Source organism: Podarcis raffonei, chromosome 4 (assembly GCF_027172205.1).
Source record: "Podarcis raffonei isolate rPodRaf1 chromosome 4, rPodRaf1.pri, whole genome shotgun sequence".
NCBI lineage: Eukaryota > Metazoa > Chordata > Lepidosauria > Squamata > Lacertidae > Podarcis > Podarcis raffonei.
The window spans coordinates 76,162,095-76,176,399 of record NC_070605.1 but is presented as its reverse complement, the minus strand read 5'-3'; the positions used below and the strand labels follow the sequence as shown (position 1 = coordinate 76,176,399).

General features: G+C 41.7%; 1 protein-coding gene across 1 annotated transcript in view; it reads left to right on the top strand.

The window, feature by feature from the left end:
- Nucleotides 1-13,600, top strand: part of LONRF2 (LON peptidase N-terminal domain and ring finger 2) — a 37,606-nt gene extending 24,006 nt beyond the window's left edge. The window contains exons 7-12 of the mRNA XM_053384192.1: nt 1,269-1,383; nt 2,961-3,082; nt 3,411-3,569; nt 4,274-4,436; nt 8,000-8,149; nt 10,233-13,600. Of these exons, the coding sequence (XP_053240167.1) occupies nt 1,269-1,383; nt 2,961-3,082; nt 3,411-3,569; nt 4,274-4,436; nt 8,000-8,149; nt 10,233-10,391 (868 nt within the window). The 3' untranslated portion in view covers nt 10,392-13,600. The remainder of the gene's footprint in view (nt 1-1,268; nt 1,384-2,960; nt 3,083-3,410; nt 3,570-4,273; nt 4,437-7,999; nt 8,150-10,232) is intronic.
- The last annotated feature ends 705 nt before the right edge of the window (nt 13,601-14,305 follow it).

Genomic DNA, 14,305 nt, shown 5'->3' with positions numbered 1-14,305 from the left:
GAAAGCAGCGTGACGGTGTAAGGTGCCAAATTCAAGCAGTGCCAAAGATAAAGGATCCGTCTGGAGTGTGCTGCAGGTTCTCCTGTTGCGACAGGGGATTTACCTTTGGGTGCTGCTCGTATCTGGCACCTTGCCCTGCTGTGCTAATTTTGGCAGGGATCAGGTATGCTTGGAAGTGACCCGGAACTCCTGAGTGTATTCAGTCCCTGCCGAAAGCAGCACAACAAGGTGCGGTGCCAAAGGAACGTCCTATGAAATCGGGCGACAGCAGGTGGGTGTAGCTTGGCTGAAAGGGCCTTGCAGGCACCTCTTTCGTGGGCACCTTTGCCATTATAAGTGAACAAGGGAGGTGTTCCTAGTGAGTTCTGACACCTCTTTTTCTAGGAAAAATAGCACTGGTCCTCCAGATGTTTCTTGACTCTCAGCTCCCCATCAGCCCTAGCCAGCCGTGCCAGTGGTCATGGAAGTTAGGTGTTGCAGTACAAAAACTACAGGAGGGCACCACATTGATTTCCTGTGGAATATGTGCTCTATAGCTATGCTCAAACTCTTTTTTTAAAAAGAGCTCTCAGTCATATACCGTATTTTTCGCTGTATAGGACGCACTTTTTTCCCTCCAAAAATTAAGGGGAAATGTGTGTGCGTCCTATAGAGCAAATGCAGGCTCCTTGGCTTCAGCGATAGCAACGCGAAGCCTCCGAAGCGCAGAGGGAGCGCTCCTTCCGCGCTCCGGAGGCTTCGCGTTGCTTTCGCTGAAGCCTGGAGAGCGAGAGTGGTTGGTGTGCACCGACCCCTCTCGCTCTCCAGGCTTCAGGGATAGCCGCCTGAAGCCTGCGGAGCGCAGCGCGAGTTCCTGCTGGTGCCAGGATGGCGCCTGATGTCTCCACCATCTGGAGGTGCATGCCTGGAGATCCTTGGATCTTGAATGATTTTGCACACCACTACCACATCTTGTAGAAATCTATCCATCTATCTGCAAAATCAGAAAGAATTTCAGGAACCCAAAAGTCGTATTGAAAAATTCGACTTTTGAGCTGTCTGGCCCCAAAATAGCAACTAGAATTTCTGTTTTGGCACTTGCAACCCTGGTTTAAGGAGCAATTTGGCATCTACCTTATATATCTGAGTATCTTAACACTGGGGAGCTGTTATTTGTACCTCATGAAATCACATATGCCTATATTAATGCATGTGAAAAATCTGGAGTTGTGCTTTGAACGGAAGTGTGGAGTAACCAGTTGTTTTTTTCAATGCTCACAATCATTCAGGTTATTCTACGAACCTGTTGCTACTCCCTGTGGACATACCTTCTGCCTCAAATGCCTTGAACGTTGCCTGGACCATAATCCATACTGTCCGCTTTGTAAGGAAAAGCTGTCTGAAGTAAGTTTTCCACTATCTCCCATGGGCTGCTTAAATGGAAGCCTCTTGGTTGGGTAATACTTACTGTTAGCAAACCAGGTGCATGGGGAGGGGGGCTGGCTTGCAAAATAAGGAATTAGTGATGCAGAAGTAGGTGTGTTCCAGTGATAAAGGCCCTCAGGGTATGCAGGAAAACTTTTGGGTGTGGGTGAAATACCCTCCACTCAGAATTGCAGCAGGACACAAGGCTAGCCATGCTCAAGACTTGCACAGCTCAGCTTAGTTTTATTTATATTTATTTAATATATTTATGTCCTTTTTCTCCCAAGTTTGGGAATCAATGTGGCTCGCAACGTTTTTAAAGCATCATTATAAAATGCAAAGTAATGCAAAGAGTGTGGGACTCTTAATCTCTGGGTGGTGGGTTTGAGCTCCATGTTTTGCAAAACATTCCTGCATTGTAACGGGTTGAACTAGGTGATCCTTGAGGTCCCTTCCAACTCTATAAAGTTGTGTGGTTCTAAACAGCTGTGAATAGAAGTTAGGCTGAAAGGAAGCAAGGTGTTTCTTATGTGCTACCCTTCAGTCTAAGCTCCCAGAGCGGATTTGGAGGCCAAAGGAGATCGAGCTGTACGCTTTCCCCCCAAAGTTATTGCAGGGTCTGGAAGGCTTTCCTCTTGGGGGAACAGCGAGGTTTTTCATTTGGTATGATGGCAAAGGGAAGGGAGGAAGCTCATGTACACACTCTTTAGCCCAGACACCGCTGAAGGGATTGGGCTATTGTGGACCTCCTGAGACTTGGATCCACACACCCAGCTCAAGAGAAGGTGTCAAATATTTCTGGAACTGGCCTCATGAACACTGAGCCTGCAGGGACTTGCCACAGTCCTGCTATGTCTGAGCTGGACTCCTCCTGGCTCCAGCTGCTGCCCACAGAGCCAGGAAACGTGGGGGAGGGATTAGTAGAGGAGCAAAACAACAACAACCCTCTTTTGGCAAGCTCCCTACCTATTAATGGGAACCTCATTTTATAGCTGGGCATCTCAAAGAAGCTTGGCTAGCAAGATATGAATATACTGTACAGCAGTAGTTAAACATGAATTATTTCCTCCAAGGTCGTTTTTGACTACAAAAAAAGGAAAGTAATTGGAAATTTCTTTGCAGTATGGCTTTACCACAATAATAGAATGGTTCCTGTTCTTTCTTTCTTTTTACAACATCTTCTGCAGATACAGTAATGAGTCCCCCCCCCCTATTTTGCTATCCCAGGTATCTGTCCTGGCTGTTGAAAACCCTTCACTGCACTATACAGGATTGTGCCATCTTTGTGTATTTTGCACACACTTTTTCTTCTTCTCTTCTGACTTTAAGACAAGGATGGCAGAGCCTGGGGCCTACAGATGATGTTGGAAGTCAGACTCCTGTCAGCATATCTAATGACAAGGGATTGTAGGCATTGCCATCCAACAACATCTGCAGCCCCCCCCCCCCAGTGCCTTTAAAATATGGAAAGGTTTGGCTAACCACACTAACTTCATCACTAGATTCTGCCCCTAAGCCAGCTTTGTTACTGAGTTCTTGAATGCTTTCATTTTTAGTTTTTGGCCGGCCGAACTTACAAGAAGACCATCCTTACTGAAGAATTAATAGTTCGCTACTTGCCAGAAGAGTTGTCTGAAAGGAAGAAAGTTTACGAAGAAGAAATGAAGGAATTGTCAAAGTAAGCAGCCTTCCTATGAAAGAGAGGAGGGCAGGGGCGAAGGAAACAAGCCTGTTATGATGTGTGCCTTGCTCACGATTGTGCTGGCTCATGATTTATTTCCTTCAAGCGCACCACAAGCAGTAGGCCAAGAACAAACATGGCGTGCAGGCCTGCTCCAGTTGATTTTAAAACTGTGGATTAATGTTGCATGTGGGTGTGTCACTGATAGAAGGAAGGCCTAGGAAATAGGGAATAATAATGTCAACACAGCCAAGCTTATTTCATGGCAGGTTTCAGAAAATAGCTTTTGGGTGCTGATTTAATATGACTCTTCGTTCTCTTACAGCCTGAATAAAGATGTCCCCATCTTCGTGTGCACCATGGCATTCCCTACCATTCCTTGCCCTCTTCACATCTTTGAACCCCGCTATCGGTTAATGATAAGAAGATGTATGGATACTGGCACCAAGCAGTTTGGCATGTGCTTAGCTGATGAACTGAAAGGGTAAGCAAAGGATTTGGAAGCAGACTTGAAAATACTAAATTCCTGAAAGAGGTGCTGGTGTTACGGAGTGTGTGTGTCTGAACCCACCTGTGTGTCCAGCACTCAGGTGTATTCATACACACACTTTAAAGAACTATTAAGGATCCACGGCTAGAGTTACAATGTGTGTTCGTTATGAATATGTGTTTATCCTTAACTTGGTGCCGACAAGAAGTTCTCACCCAAAAGGAATAAAGAAAGATTGTTTTATTACATGTGTTGAAAGTGACTTGTGTGTATTACATGCTCACTCAGATGACAAAACGACAATTCAAGCAGGCGGCAAATCCTGCAGCACATACACACCTTGATCTAAAGAGTTAAAGAACTCCTAACTGTTCCCCCTCAATAATCTCATGGGGAGTTGCAAAGTACTAAGAAAATCCAGCCATCTGAACGTAGTCCCTACATTCTTCTAACACCAATGTGTTCATCAGTCTTTCATCAGTCACAGAATAGGCAACCTAGTTCCACGTGCGTTGCATCTCTCTGATCACGTATATGCACAATTTCTGCAAGAACCTTTTACAGCTTGATTCTAGACCTGCTTATGCATGGAATTGATGATTCCATATTGAATCAATGAGACACATTCCTTAAGTACGCTTAGAATTTTTAGGTATACTTAATACACAGGACTAATATGGCTCTCTTTGTCCCTTCAGGTTTGCTGATTACGGCTGCATGTTAGAGATCAGGGATGTGAAGTTTTTCCCTGACGGACGTTCAGTTGTTGACACAGTTGGTGTCCGGCGTTTCAGGGTCTTGAGCCATGGTCAGAGAGACGGGTATAATACTGCAAACATTGAATACATGGAAGATAAAAAGGTAACTTGTATAGTTTTGTGAGGCTTTTTTCTACACTTGCCTTCCAAGTTATTTAATTAACTGCAAAATAAATTATGTTGGTTTTGGGGGGGGTTTCCCCCATTAGACAACCCCATCCTAACCTCTTAATACTAACCTCTCTTCATCCCTTGCTATTTTCTCCTCCTCTACCAACCATAGAACCCTCTTTCCCCAGTAGCTTAAGCCATTTCCTTCCTCTCCCCTGCTCTGCATATTGGTCCACTAACATTAGGAAATTTAATATTACTTTAAATCGAAACACTATGCTCAACAAGTTTTGAAGAGACAGCATCATACCAAACTTCACAATGACTGGAAGCATATTCCTGGAGATGTTTATAACTTTATTGTGTAGCATTCCTAGTTGTACATGCCCTGCACAGCTTGAAAAATATATCGAGTGGGAAAACATGAGTTTATAGCAGCAGCAGTTTGGGGAAACAAGCAACATGAGAAATTGGAATTTCACTAAAATTGGTGGTTATAGGCACTGCTAGGAGTATTTAGTGGACAAATGTAAGAACTGGCATATATAATCTGCCTGTAATTTGTATCATGCCTCTTAAATAGTGGTGCTCTGCTTTAGATTGATGATAAGGCATTAGAAAGCTCTATATCGGATCACGCGTTCCTCAAGCATGCTTTGGTCACTGGCTTTTAATCCTGTTAATTTCTGCAACTGGTTTCTCCAGCAGCGCAGCGTAAAGTTGTTCTCAGATGGGAGGAACAGATGAAGGCATAGGGAATAGGATATCATTCTGATCTTGAAGGTTAAAATAACTTGAGCTACTGTGTTGAGTTTTGGACAGAATACTAGAAATAGATCTTTTATTACATGCAGAGCAAGAGTTGGCAGCAGAAAAAAATCATTTGTTCAAATATACTCAAATTACAACTCGTCTCGTAAGGGTCTTTTACCAGTTTATTTGCCTAATATCCACTCTGCAAAGAGACTTACTGTATTTTTCGCTCTATAACACGCACCCGACCATAACACGCACGTAGTTTTTAGAGGAGGAAAATCTGTAGGCATGCCACCCGTAGGCATTTCCTCCATAACACGCACAGACATTTCCCCTTACTTTCTAGGAGGAAAAAAGTGAGTGTTATGGTGCAAAAAATACGGTAACTCCCATCCTCCACATCAGTCATGGACATCGGGGAGAATACAGATGACTGTTTAGCAAGTGGCATCTCAAACAGCGTGCATATATATAATCACTCGCTGTTGATTGCCATCTTTCCATCCTTCAAAAGGAGAATTGAAAGCTTACCAGACCAGAGGTTACTAATCTGCAACACGATTGTGTAAATAATTGAAAGCACATACACACATTATTCACTGTATCAGAAGGGCACTAATGCAGCACTAAACCATGAGAATAACAAGCTTTGGAAATGCTTGAGGTGACAGGGAGTTGGTCCCTCCCAGAATCTGGTAGAATTCCACTTTTTAGTTTGCACATTCCGCTACCTCAAAATATGGCAGAACCTTCTTTTGTATCAAGGGCGCCATTTTGATTCCCATGCGAATGTCTGGACAAAAGCTTTGCCATAAAACAGTGGCTCGAGAAGTTTCCACGTGAAGCAATGTGTGTAAAATTGTACGCTTGTGCTTCATGCACTTTGTTGAACTCTCTGCTCTTCACTTTCCATCCTTCCCCTAAGAAGGTTGTCCTTGTGGATGACTGTCCCTTTTAAATACAGTGAAATCCTCTTAATGCAGAAGCCACATTGAGTCAAGGAGGTTTGATCTGCCTTAAGAATAGCACCCAAATGCATGAAGGCTATGGGAGAGCTCGCTGCTGTCAGACCCATTGCGCTGCTGGAAGCAGTCACTGAGTTTAAGGATCTAGGAGGGGAGATAGCAAGTTAGGCCCTTCTGCTCCGTGGTAAGAGATGGAAGTTTTGACTTTTTAGGTGGCTGCCACAAGTTTCCAGTACAAAGAAATTGCTTCCCCATGCTAGCATGCCTTGGGGAATACAGTCATACCTCGTGTTGCGTTAGGTTCATGTTGCGTCTTTTCGGCTTGCGAACGCGGCAAACCCAGAAGTGTCTACTTCTGGGTTTTTCCGCATGTGTGTGCACAGAAGCGTTCTGCGCGCTATGCGCAGAAGCGTTCTGCGTGCTTCGCACATGCGCAGAAGCGGTGCTCCAGTTACGGGCTTTTCGGGGTGCGAACGGCACCCCGGAACAGATAGAGTCCGTAACTAGAGGTACCACTGTAATGTTCTTCCTTGAATAATTGGGCGGAGCCACTCATTTCAGTCAGAAAGCTTCTTCTGTATGACTGCTTCTATATGGTGTGGGTGTCATGCTTCCGTTACAATGGTTTTTGAATTGTATTTAGTTTATTGTATTGTGTTGAGTGATTTGCTCTTAATCTATTTTTGGGGGGGGGGTTGCAGATGCCTGTTTTATTGCATTGATTTTAATCATCTGATTTGTAATATTTTTTTACTGTTATTGTTGAAGTATGGTGGGGCTTATTTTTTTTACAGTTTCTAATGTTTCATTCATTTAGGAAAAAATATACAGTATACCCATAATGAAATATCTACACACATCAATAAATATAAGGTGATCAATAATACACAGATAAAAACCAACAATTTAAAAACATGTGTACGTAATAATGATATGTGTCTGGATAGGTTTGCTGAGTTAAAAGTTTTAGCTGGCTTCTCAAAAAGTATAGAAAGAGTTCCTGTCTAACATTTAAAATACACATATGTATTTGTAACCTATGTTTTAAATTGTTTTTAAAAACAATTTATATTGGTCTTTAAACAAATACAATTAGCATTAAACACTTATCCAGCAGTACATCTGATGGTGTTCGTTTTATCCATTGTCTCTAGACATACACTTACACATTCAACATTCAGACGAAAAGTTCTCTAAAACAGTATAAAAAAACCCAAACGAGATGAACGCCTTTACCACCCAAAGGATCTCTGTTTTGCTTTTGAAGGAGAAAGTTTGTGGCCCTTGTGATTGCAAAGCAAGTGTTGGTGGGTTTTTTTACACAAACTTACTGCAGTTTCTGCCACACGCTTAGGGGACAAAATGGGTCTGAGTAGAGCTTTTAGGGAGTACATCTTCTCTAGGCTACACTGTCCTCTGTCCCAGTGCCCATTTTAGCGCAAAAATCAAGTTACTGTGCCCCAAGTCATTTTGAAAGTGGCTTAACTGTTTAGGCAGCACTTTAAGGCCTTAACCACACTTACCCTTTGCTCCGTTTTTTCCAGGCACAGGTCCACATTTTCCAGGTCTGTGTCCAAGTGCTCCCCCACCCCCCGATCTTTACCAGTTAAAACCCACTCTTTAAAACTGAATCGGAGCAAACGGCTATTCAGATTTTCCCTGGATTGCCTTTTGCTCCAATTCAGTTTTCAAGAGTGGGTTTTTGCGGGGGAAATTCTGAAGCAAAAAGGGGGGGACACTTGAAATAAACCCTAATTCATATTATCTGCCTTGTTTTTGTCACGCTGCAAATGAGAGAAACGTGACTTTGAATCCCATTTTGTGCATTCTGCAGGTTGAAGGGGCAGAGTATGAAGAACTTGTCCGCCTTCATGATTCAGTCTATGATCAAGCTGTTGCCTGGTTTACTTCTCTTAAAGACAACATGAAAGCGCAAATTCTGAACCACTTTGGGTCCATGCCAGGAAAGGAGCCTGAGCCACAGGTAAGTGCTATACATCCCACAAGTCTCTATTCGAAAAGATGTTCATAGATCAAAATGTCTAAGATCACAGAGTAGGGAATACTTTCCACCGACTTTTGCAGGGAAGTGGACCAGAAGTTCCCTTCACCCTTCCTCTGAAAGGGTGGGGAAATTCCTGGAGACCAATCCTGGAGACCAAAGCTTGCTGCTTGAAAGTGTGGAGCAGCAGGGCCCAGGAAATGTGCAGTATAGGGATAGGGTCCATGCAAACCACAACCCTAGCCCCCAACAAAGGAGTATAAACCTAATAGACATCCAGTGGTGATACTGCAGTGTGTGTAGAACAAAATATGCCATTTTACACCAACACATACACACCCCGTCCCTAAAACAAGAGCAGAATTCTCAGAGCTGAAATTTGTAAGAAGTTCAATTTACTAAATCGAGAAAGGGTCAAAGATAGGAGCATGCAGAGTACATTTTTCACCAGGGGCTAAGTATGCATTATATGCAAATGTGTATTAGAACCAACCCCCTTTCTTTAAAAAAGAACTTTGGGAAGAAGAAATTTGGAATGGAGAGACAGCAGGGGGAGTGCTTAACCCCCACCGCCCACCCCTTGCCGCTGCCAAATTGCTCCCTGACTGCTTTTCCCTCTATGAGGTTCCAGCACACATTTATGAGGCAGTTAGGATGAGAAAACCTGCTACTTCTCTCTGCTCCAAATACCTCCTCCCAAAACTGTTTTTCTGCCAAAAAAAAAAAAAAGATAAATTAGAGGGGGAAGGGCTCTAATTCATGCTGTTGTTCAAGTTGGGGGAATTGTTACAGGTAATCCACCGTTAGATTTTTCAAAAGAGAGAGAGAGAGACTGTCCTTCTGCCCTAAAAATACATATATTGGTAGCTAGTTGCTATACTAAACTGTGGTCTATGCTCACTTGCTTCTGGGAGTAAAACAACAACCACCACCTTTAAAAACATCTAGTTAAATTTCTGCCACCAATAAATCTTGCACGTTTGGATTACCATCCCAGGCAGAATCCATTAAGATGTTAAATCCTCATTTGTGTCATAATTACATTTGGACTTGCTCACATAGACTGATAACTCATTTTAACAGACTGACATTGGGGCAAATTTTGTACGGGCTTCGGTTTAGCTTTGTTTCCTTGGTCTGTTTTTGTGCATTAGCCTTTTCTGAGATTATAAACCAATCATTTTGTGCTAGTACAGGGTGAAAGTACAGCCTTATCAGTAACACGGGACTGTTCAATCGAAACAGTTACAGAGATCTTCCTTTGACGATTGCACTTGAGAGACCACATAGTGAGTGGTTGGTTGGTTGGTTGGTGTGTGTGTGTGTGTGTGTGTGTGTGTGTGTGTGTGTAAAACACTCTCTGGAAATTTTAGAAAGGAGCAAATCTGCATGAATGATCAGTGTTGTTCTAGTTCAGCTTTTAGTGCTCAAAACTGCTTAAAGCCAGAATGGAAAAAGCAATTCTCATTAAAGGCAAAATCTCCACCCATGTTGTTCTTCCTATTTCATCAACAAAGATTGTGGGATGGCCTCAAGATGTCCATTCCTATAATGCCAACTGTATGATTTCACATGGGCTTACAACCTAAACATGGTAGTGGATGACTTAGATGTATATTCAATCTCTTTAAACAAATAGACATTCTCTCTCTCTCTCTCTCTCTTTCTCTCTAACTATCATGATAAACACCAGTATTACAACAGACCAAAGGTTATTGTCATACTATAGCTTTGTTTGTTCCTATTCTGTGCCAATTATTTTTAGCCAGGTATAATTTTGTCTTGGACAGAGATCAAGCTAGAAATAGAAATAGTTTCAGAAAAGAGAGTGCTCTTTTGGTTTTGGGCCGGCTCCCTGTTATAGTACTGTTTTCTCCAAAAGATGGGTTGGTGAGAGGAAGACAGGGTCTGTTCTCACTGTCGCTCGCCTGAGGATTTTGTAGAATGCGGTATTTTGGATCACCCTATAAATAGTAAGACATTTTAGTGCAGAGGGTTGTTGTTTAGATTTTTCTATAAATATTAAGCACGTTAAAGATGTATTGTTTTGTTGTTCCCTTTGCAGAGCAACCCAAGTGGTCCAGCTTGGAACTGGTGGCTGTTGGCAGTATTGCCACTGGAGAACAGGGCCCAACTGGCCATTCTTGCCATGACTTCACTTAAAGATCGTCTTATTGCCATACGGCGCGTATTAATATTTGTGACACGCAAAAGACCTAGATGACACATCCTCATTTGTGAATAGACACTGAAAACAAATGGTTGTGAATACTCCTAAGTATTCTCAAGAGACCGATGCATTCTTCCCTTTCAGTGAAACTGATCTGCTCATCTAAGCACTCACAATTTTTTATTTTTTTTATTTTTTTGCACACACTCTGCCCAGTAGTTAACCAAGCATTCTGTGCCTCTTGTCCTGGAGAAATCTGAGCCACTTAGAAGTTGCACCACAATCGCAGCATAGCCGATCGCTGCAGGCAACAACTTGGAATCACTACTTGCAACCAACTGTCCATTTTATCACGGGGGGACAACTGAGTCACAAGCCCTGAGATTCTCCTGAAGCCCCAAGCAGCCATTTTGAATTCTACACAGCAGAACTCGGAACAAACAGTGGATTAGAAACTGAAAAGAAACTTTGAAAAACAATTCTTAGAGGTTGCCAGTTGAAGGGAAACCCCCCAAAATATCCTCCAGAGGAAGAATGCACAAGACAACAAGTGTTAAATGAACAGGGGGCAGTCTTTTCGTCTGTAGCATATTGACAAAATGATTGATCTGTGAAGCAAAATGTGTTTTCCTGGACGTTCGCCTTGCAAGACAGTGTTTGACCAAAAGAGTAGCTGGTGACAGCACTGTGGCTGATCAACCCTCCCTGTCTTTGTAACTTGCATGCTGTGTGTAATGGGAAATAGTGTTTCGATGTATGTATAGGATGGTCGGGTTCCCCTAAACCGCCCCCCCCCCCGCTTCCTACAAATAGAAAAAAAGAATAACCTCAGGTGACCCGCGTTACAATATGGAAAAAAGTTACTTATGGATAGCCTGTTGTCAGTGGTTGTGACTTAGATATCGGTACGCATGAGGATCCTGCAGCCTCCCGTGCCGGATGGAATTCCCTGTGTGCGCGGGATGCTTTTTTTTGCTGCCATTGGAGCCACTTGAGCATGCTGAGCTTCATTGCTGGATCAAGGCCAGCATTTCTAGCATATGTACATATATACTTGGTTCAAGCAGTTCTGTGGTAATCTCTCAAAAGGCCGCTGAGATATAGAATTGCCATTTCAAATTACCCTTCCATGCTCATTCTGTAAGTATAACTCAGAACAGGTAAGATCCAGTTTCCACCTATATTTTCAACAGCCATGCCAGCCTAACCTGTTATACTGGAACAATGTTTGTTAGCACATTTTTTTTAAAACCAAAACGTTAATATTATTACTCGTTATGTACCGACCACTGTCTGTGCTTGGAGTCTTGGTCCTCAGTGACAACTTTGAGAGGAGGCACATACTGAAATCTGTAAAGGCAAATTTCAATGCAAGCTTAAACCAGGTGTTAACCTTCAATTAGTTGTTGGTTCTGTAAATATAGCTGTATTTTGATGTCTCAGTACGTATTGTTAATAATTTTCTTTTTTAATTTTTTTTTTAAAAAAAGAGGTCTATCAGCCTGTTGGAAAGAAATTTTTAGCAGTGAACGTGAAGCTGCAAAAGCACTGTTGCAAACTGCTGAACTCTCCAAATTGTAGAAAACAATTGTGTTAACAGCTTGGGAGAAATAACACCGGTTCAAATCTCGGAATGCCGTGTGAATTGAAGACACAGGTTCACGTGCAAATAAGATAGGAAGGTGAAAATAGTGGCAATACCAAAATATTTCAGAAGTGCCTCCTCCTTAAATTACAAAGTGTGTTCTCTTTTGACGAAGGTGTGAACACTTGCATGTGAATTCAGGAAGCAATATCATCTAAAAGGTGATTGACTGCATTATCCGTACCGTAATTGTAGTCCGAGTGGTATTAGATGATTGGCAGAAGTATCTAGTCAGAAGTTGCCAGTAGCAGTTGCCTAGGAACTGATCAACACACACCCTGAATGTACTGTAGTTGCCTCTACCTTGAATTCGCCTTTTGTAGTAAAGTAATGACCTGTGACTACACTTTTAATTGTAAACTGCATAACTTGCAGCCAATGATCTAATAATCTCTACCATAGCCTTCCTGCAAGTTCTGCTACCTTCTACCAGAGCTGTGTTTGTAATTCCTTCAAGAGAGCTAGCATTAAGCTAGAGAAAGGACCGTCTTGGTGAATTTTCCCTTCGATCTGCTCCCTGGGTGCTATCATACTTTCCGAAACACATCTGTCTTCCTGTAAACCCCCTGAACATTAGAAGCTTCCAAGGTATCTAGTAAAAAATAATAATAATCCCTTCAAAATGTGCCCTCGTTAATTTTTGGCAGGGAACTTCGACAAACTTCATGATTTCTCACAGTACCTTTGTGCTTGCTTAAAAGTTGTTTCATATATTTTCCCTCCTTGTCTCGTTTTCTGTTAATAGCTGAAGTTACACGGCAGTTGAGCATAAACAGGAAACTTATTTTGTTCTGCTGATTTACTGTTTCAGCACTTTCTATGTTTAAATTCTGTTCTCTACAGCACCGCTGATATTCTTATTTGGTGTTTTGTTTTGGTTGGAGGACTTTTCTGGCAGAATTCAACATGGTACACTTAGCCCTTGAAATGAAAGGTCAGGTTGTCTGCTCTTTTAATAATCAACGTCTGTCAAGTGAGCAGACGCATTAATTGAAAAACATGACGAAAGCCAAAAAATTTAAAATGTTTTTTTTCTTTTTCTCTTAGGCTGATTGGTCTGGCAGCCTAAGAGAAGTGGGGCTTAGGGTATCTATGGTCTGAAAAGCTTTGCAGAAAAATGATCCAGACATGTTTATTGATTATGATAAGGAGGAGAAGGCATTCCGTTCTCCCCTCTAAACAAACATGCAAAAACCTGTTTTCCATTATAAGCCTGCTGTGTAAGGCTTCCATATAAAAAAAATAGATTTTGTAAGTGAAATTAAATCTTCTTAAAAAAAAAATTCACGGATCATACCAGTTGTTTGCTTTTGTGGCCTTTTATCTACTGCTTTCGAGATCTCCTTTCTTCTTTTCAGTCACTGAGATTGCTTTGTGACTCCAGTGAGCTGATAATCAGCAGATTTCTGCTCCTTTGGCTTGTTGCTGTAGTTAATTTCAAAGAGAATCAATGGCAGAAGGTGTTCAGAAAGCTGTATGCGTAAGTCATGCAGTGTCATACATAGCTGAAGGCCTGGTGTTTGGTAGCGCCTTAATTTTGCAGCTCTGGAATGATTGTATCAACAAAGCACCCACAAAAACCAGATCCTGGAGCTTGTGACCAGTTTTTTTGTTTTTTGTTTAAAAAAGAAAACGTATTTTATGTAGATAAAACTTGAAACAAAATCCTTATCTGTTTTGAAGCTAGTTGAAGAAATGTGTGTATGTCTACGTGTGTGTGTGTGTGGGTGTATGTGTATATATGTACAAATATAAATTATTAATCGCATTTTTGTACTTGGTTAAAAAGAAGATGAAAGACAGGTATGTGTTATAACTATGTTTGGCACTTCTTGTTATATGAAACAAAAGCCAAACCCCTTTTTTAAAATAAAAATAAAAAATTGCTGCAATGTTCATTTCATGTATATTTGGAATATTCATGGGGAAATGTATTTATGTGATATTTGGAATAAATAAATTCTGTTCAAAAGTGTCATCTGTCCTTTTGCTAATTTTTCATCAGGAGTCAACTGTTGTATTATATCCCTTATTGAGAGAACCAGTAGCTCAAGTTATGCATTTCAGGAAATGCTAATAGGTGGTTTAGTGCTACACATGAGCTGCAGGGAGCCCAAGCAAAGCCCTGGGTTCGAATGCACACACTCTCTCCACCACCTCTGTGCCTGGGAGACACTTAGTTTTCACTTTTTAAAGAATCCTTTTGTTATGCGTGGCCCAGATTACAGTTTGAAACAGAACAATCAGTTTCTTTAAAAAAAAGCCATCTTCAAACCATGGGTTATGAGGCTGATGTATTTAATTAAGCAAAGTTTTGTTTCAG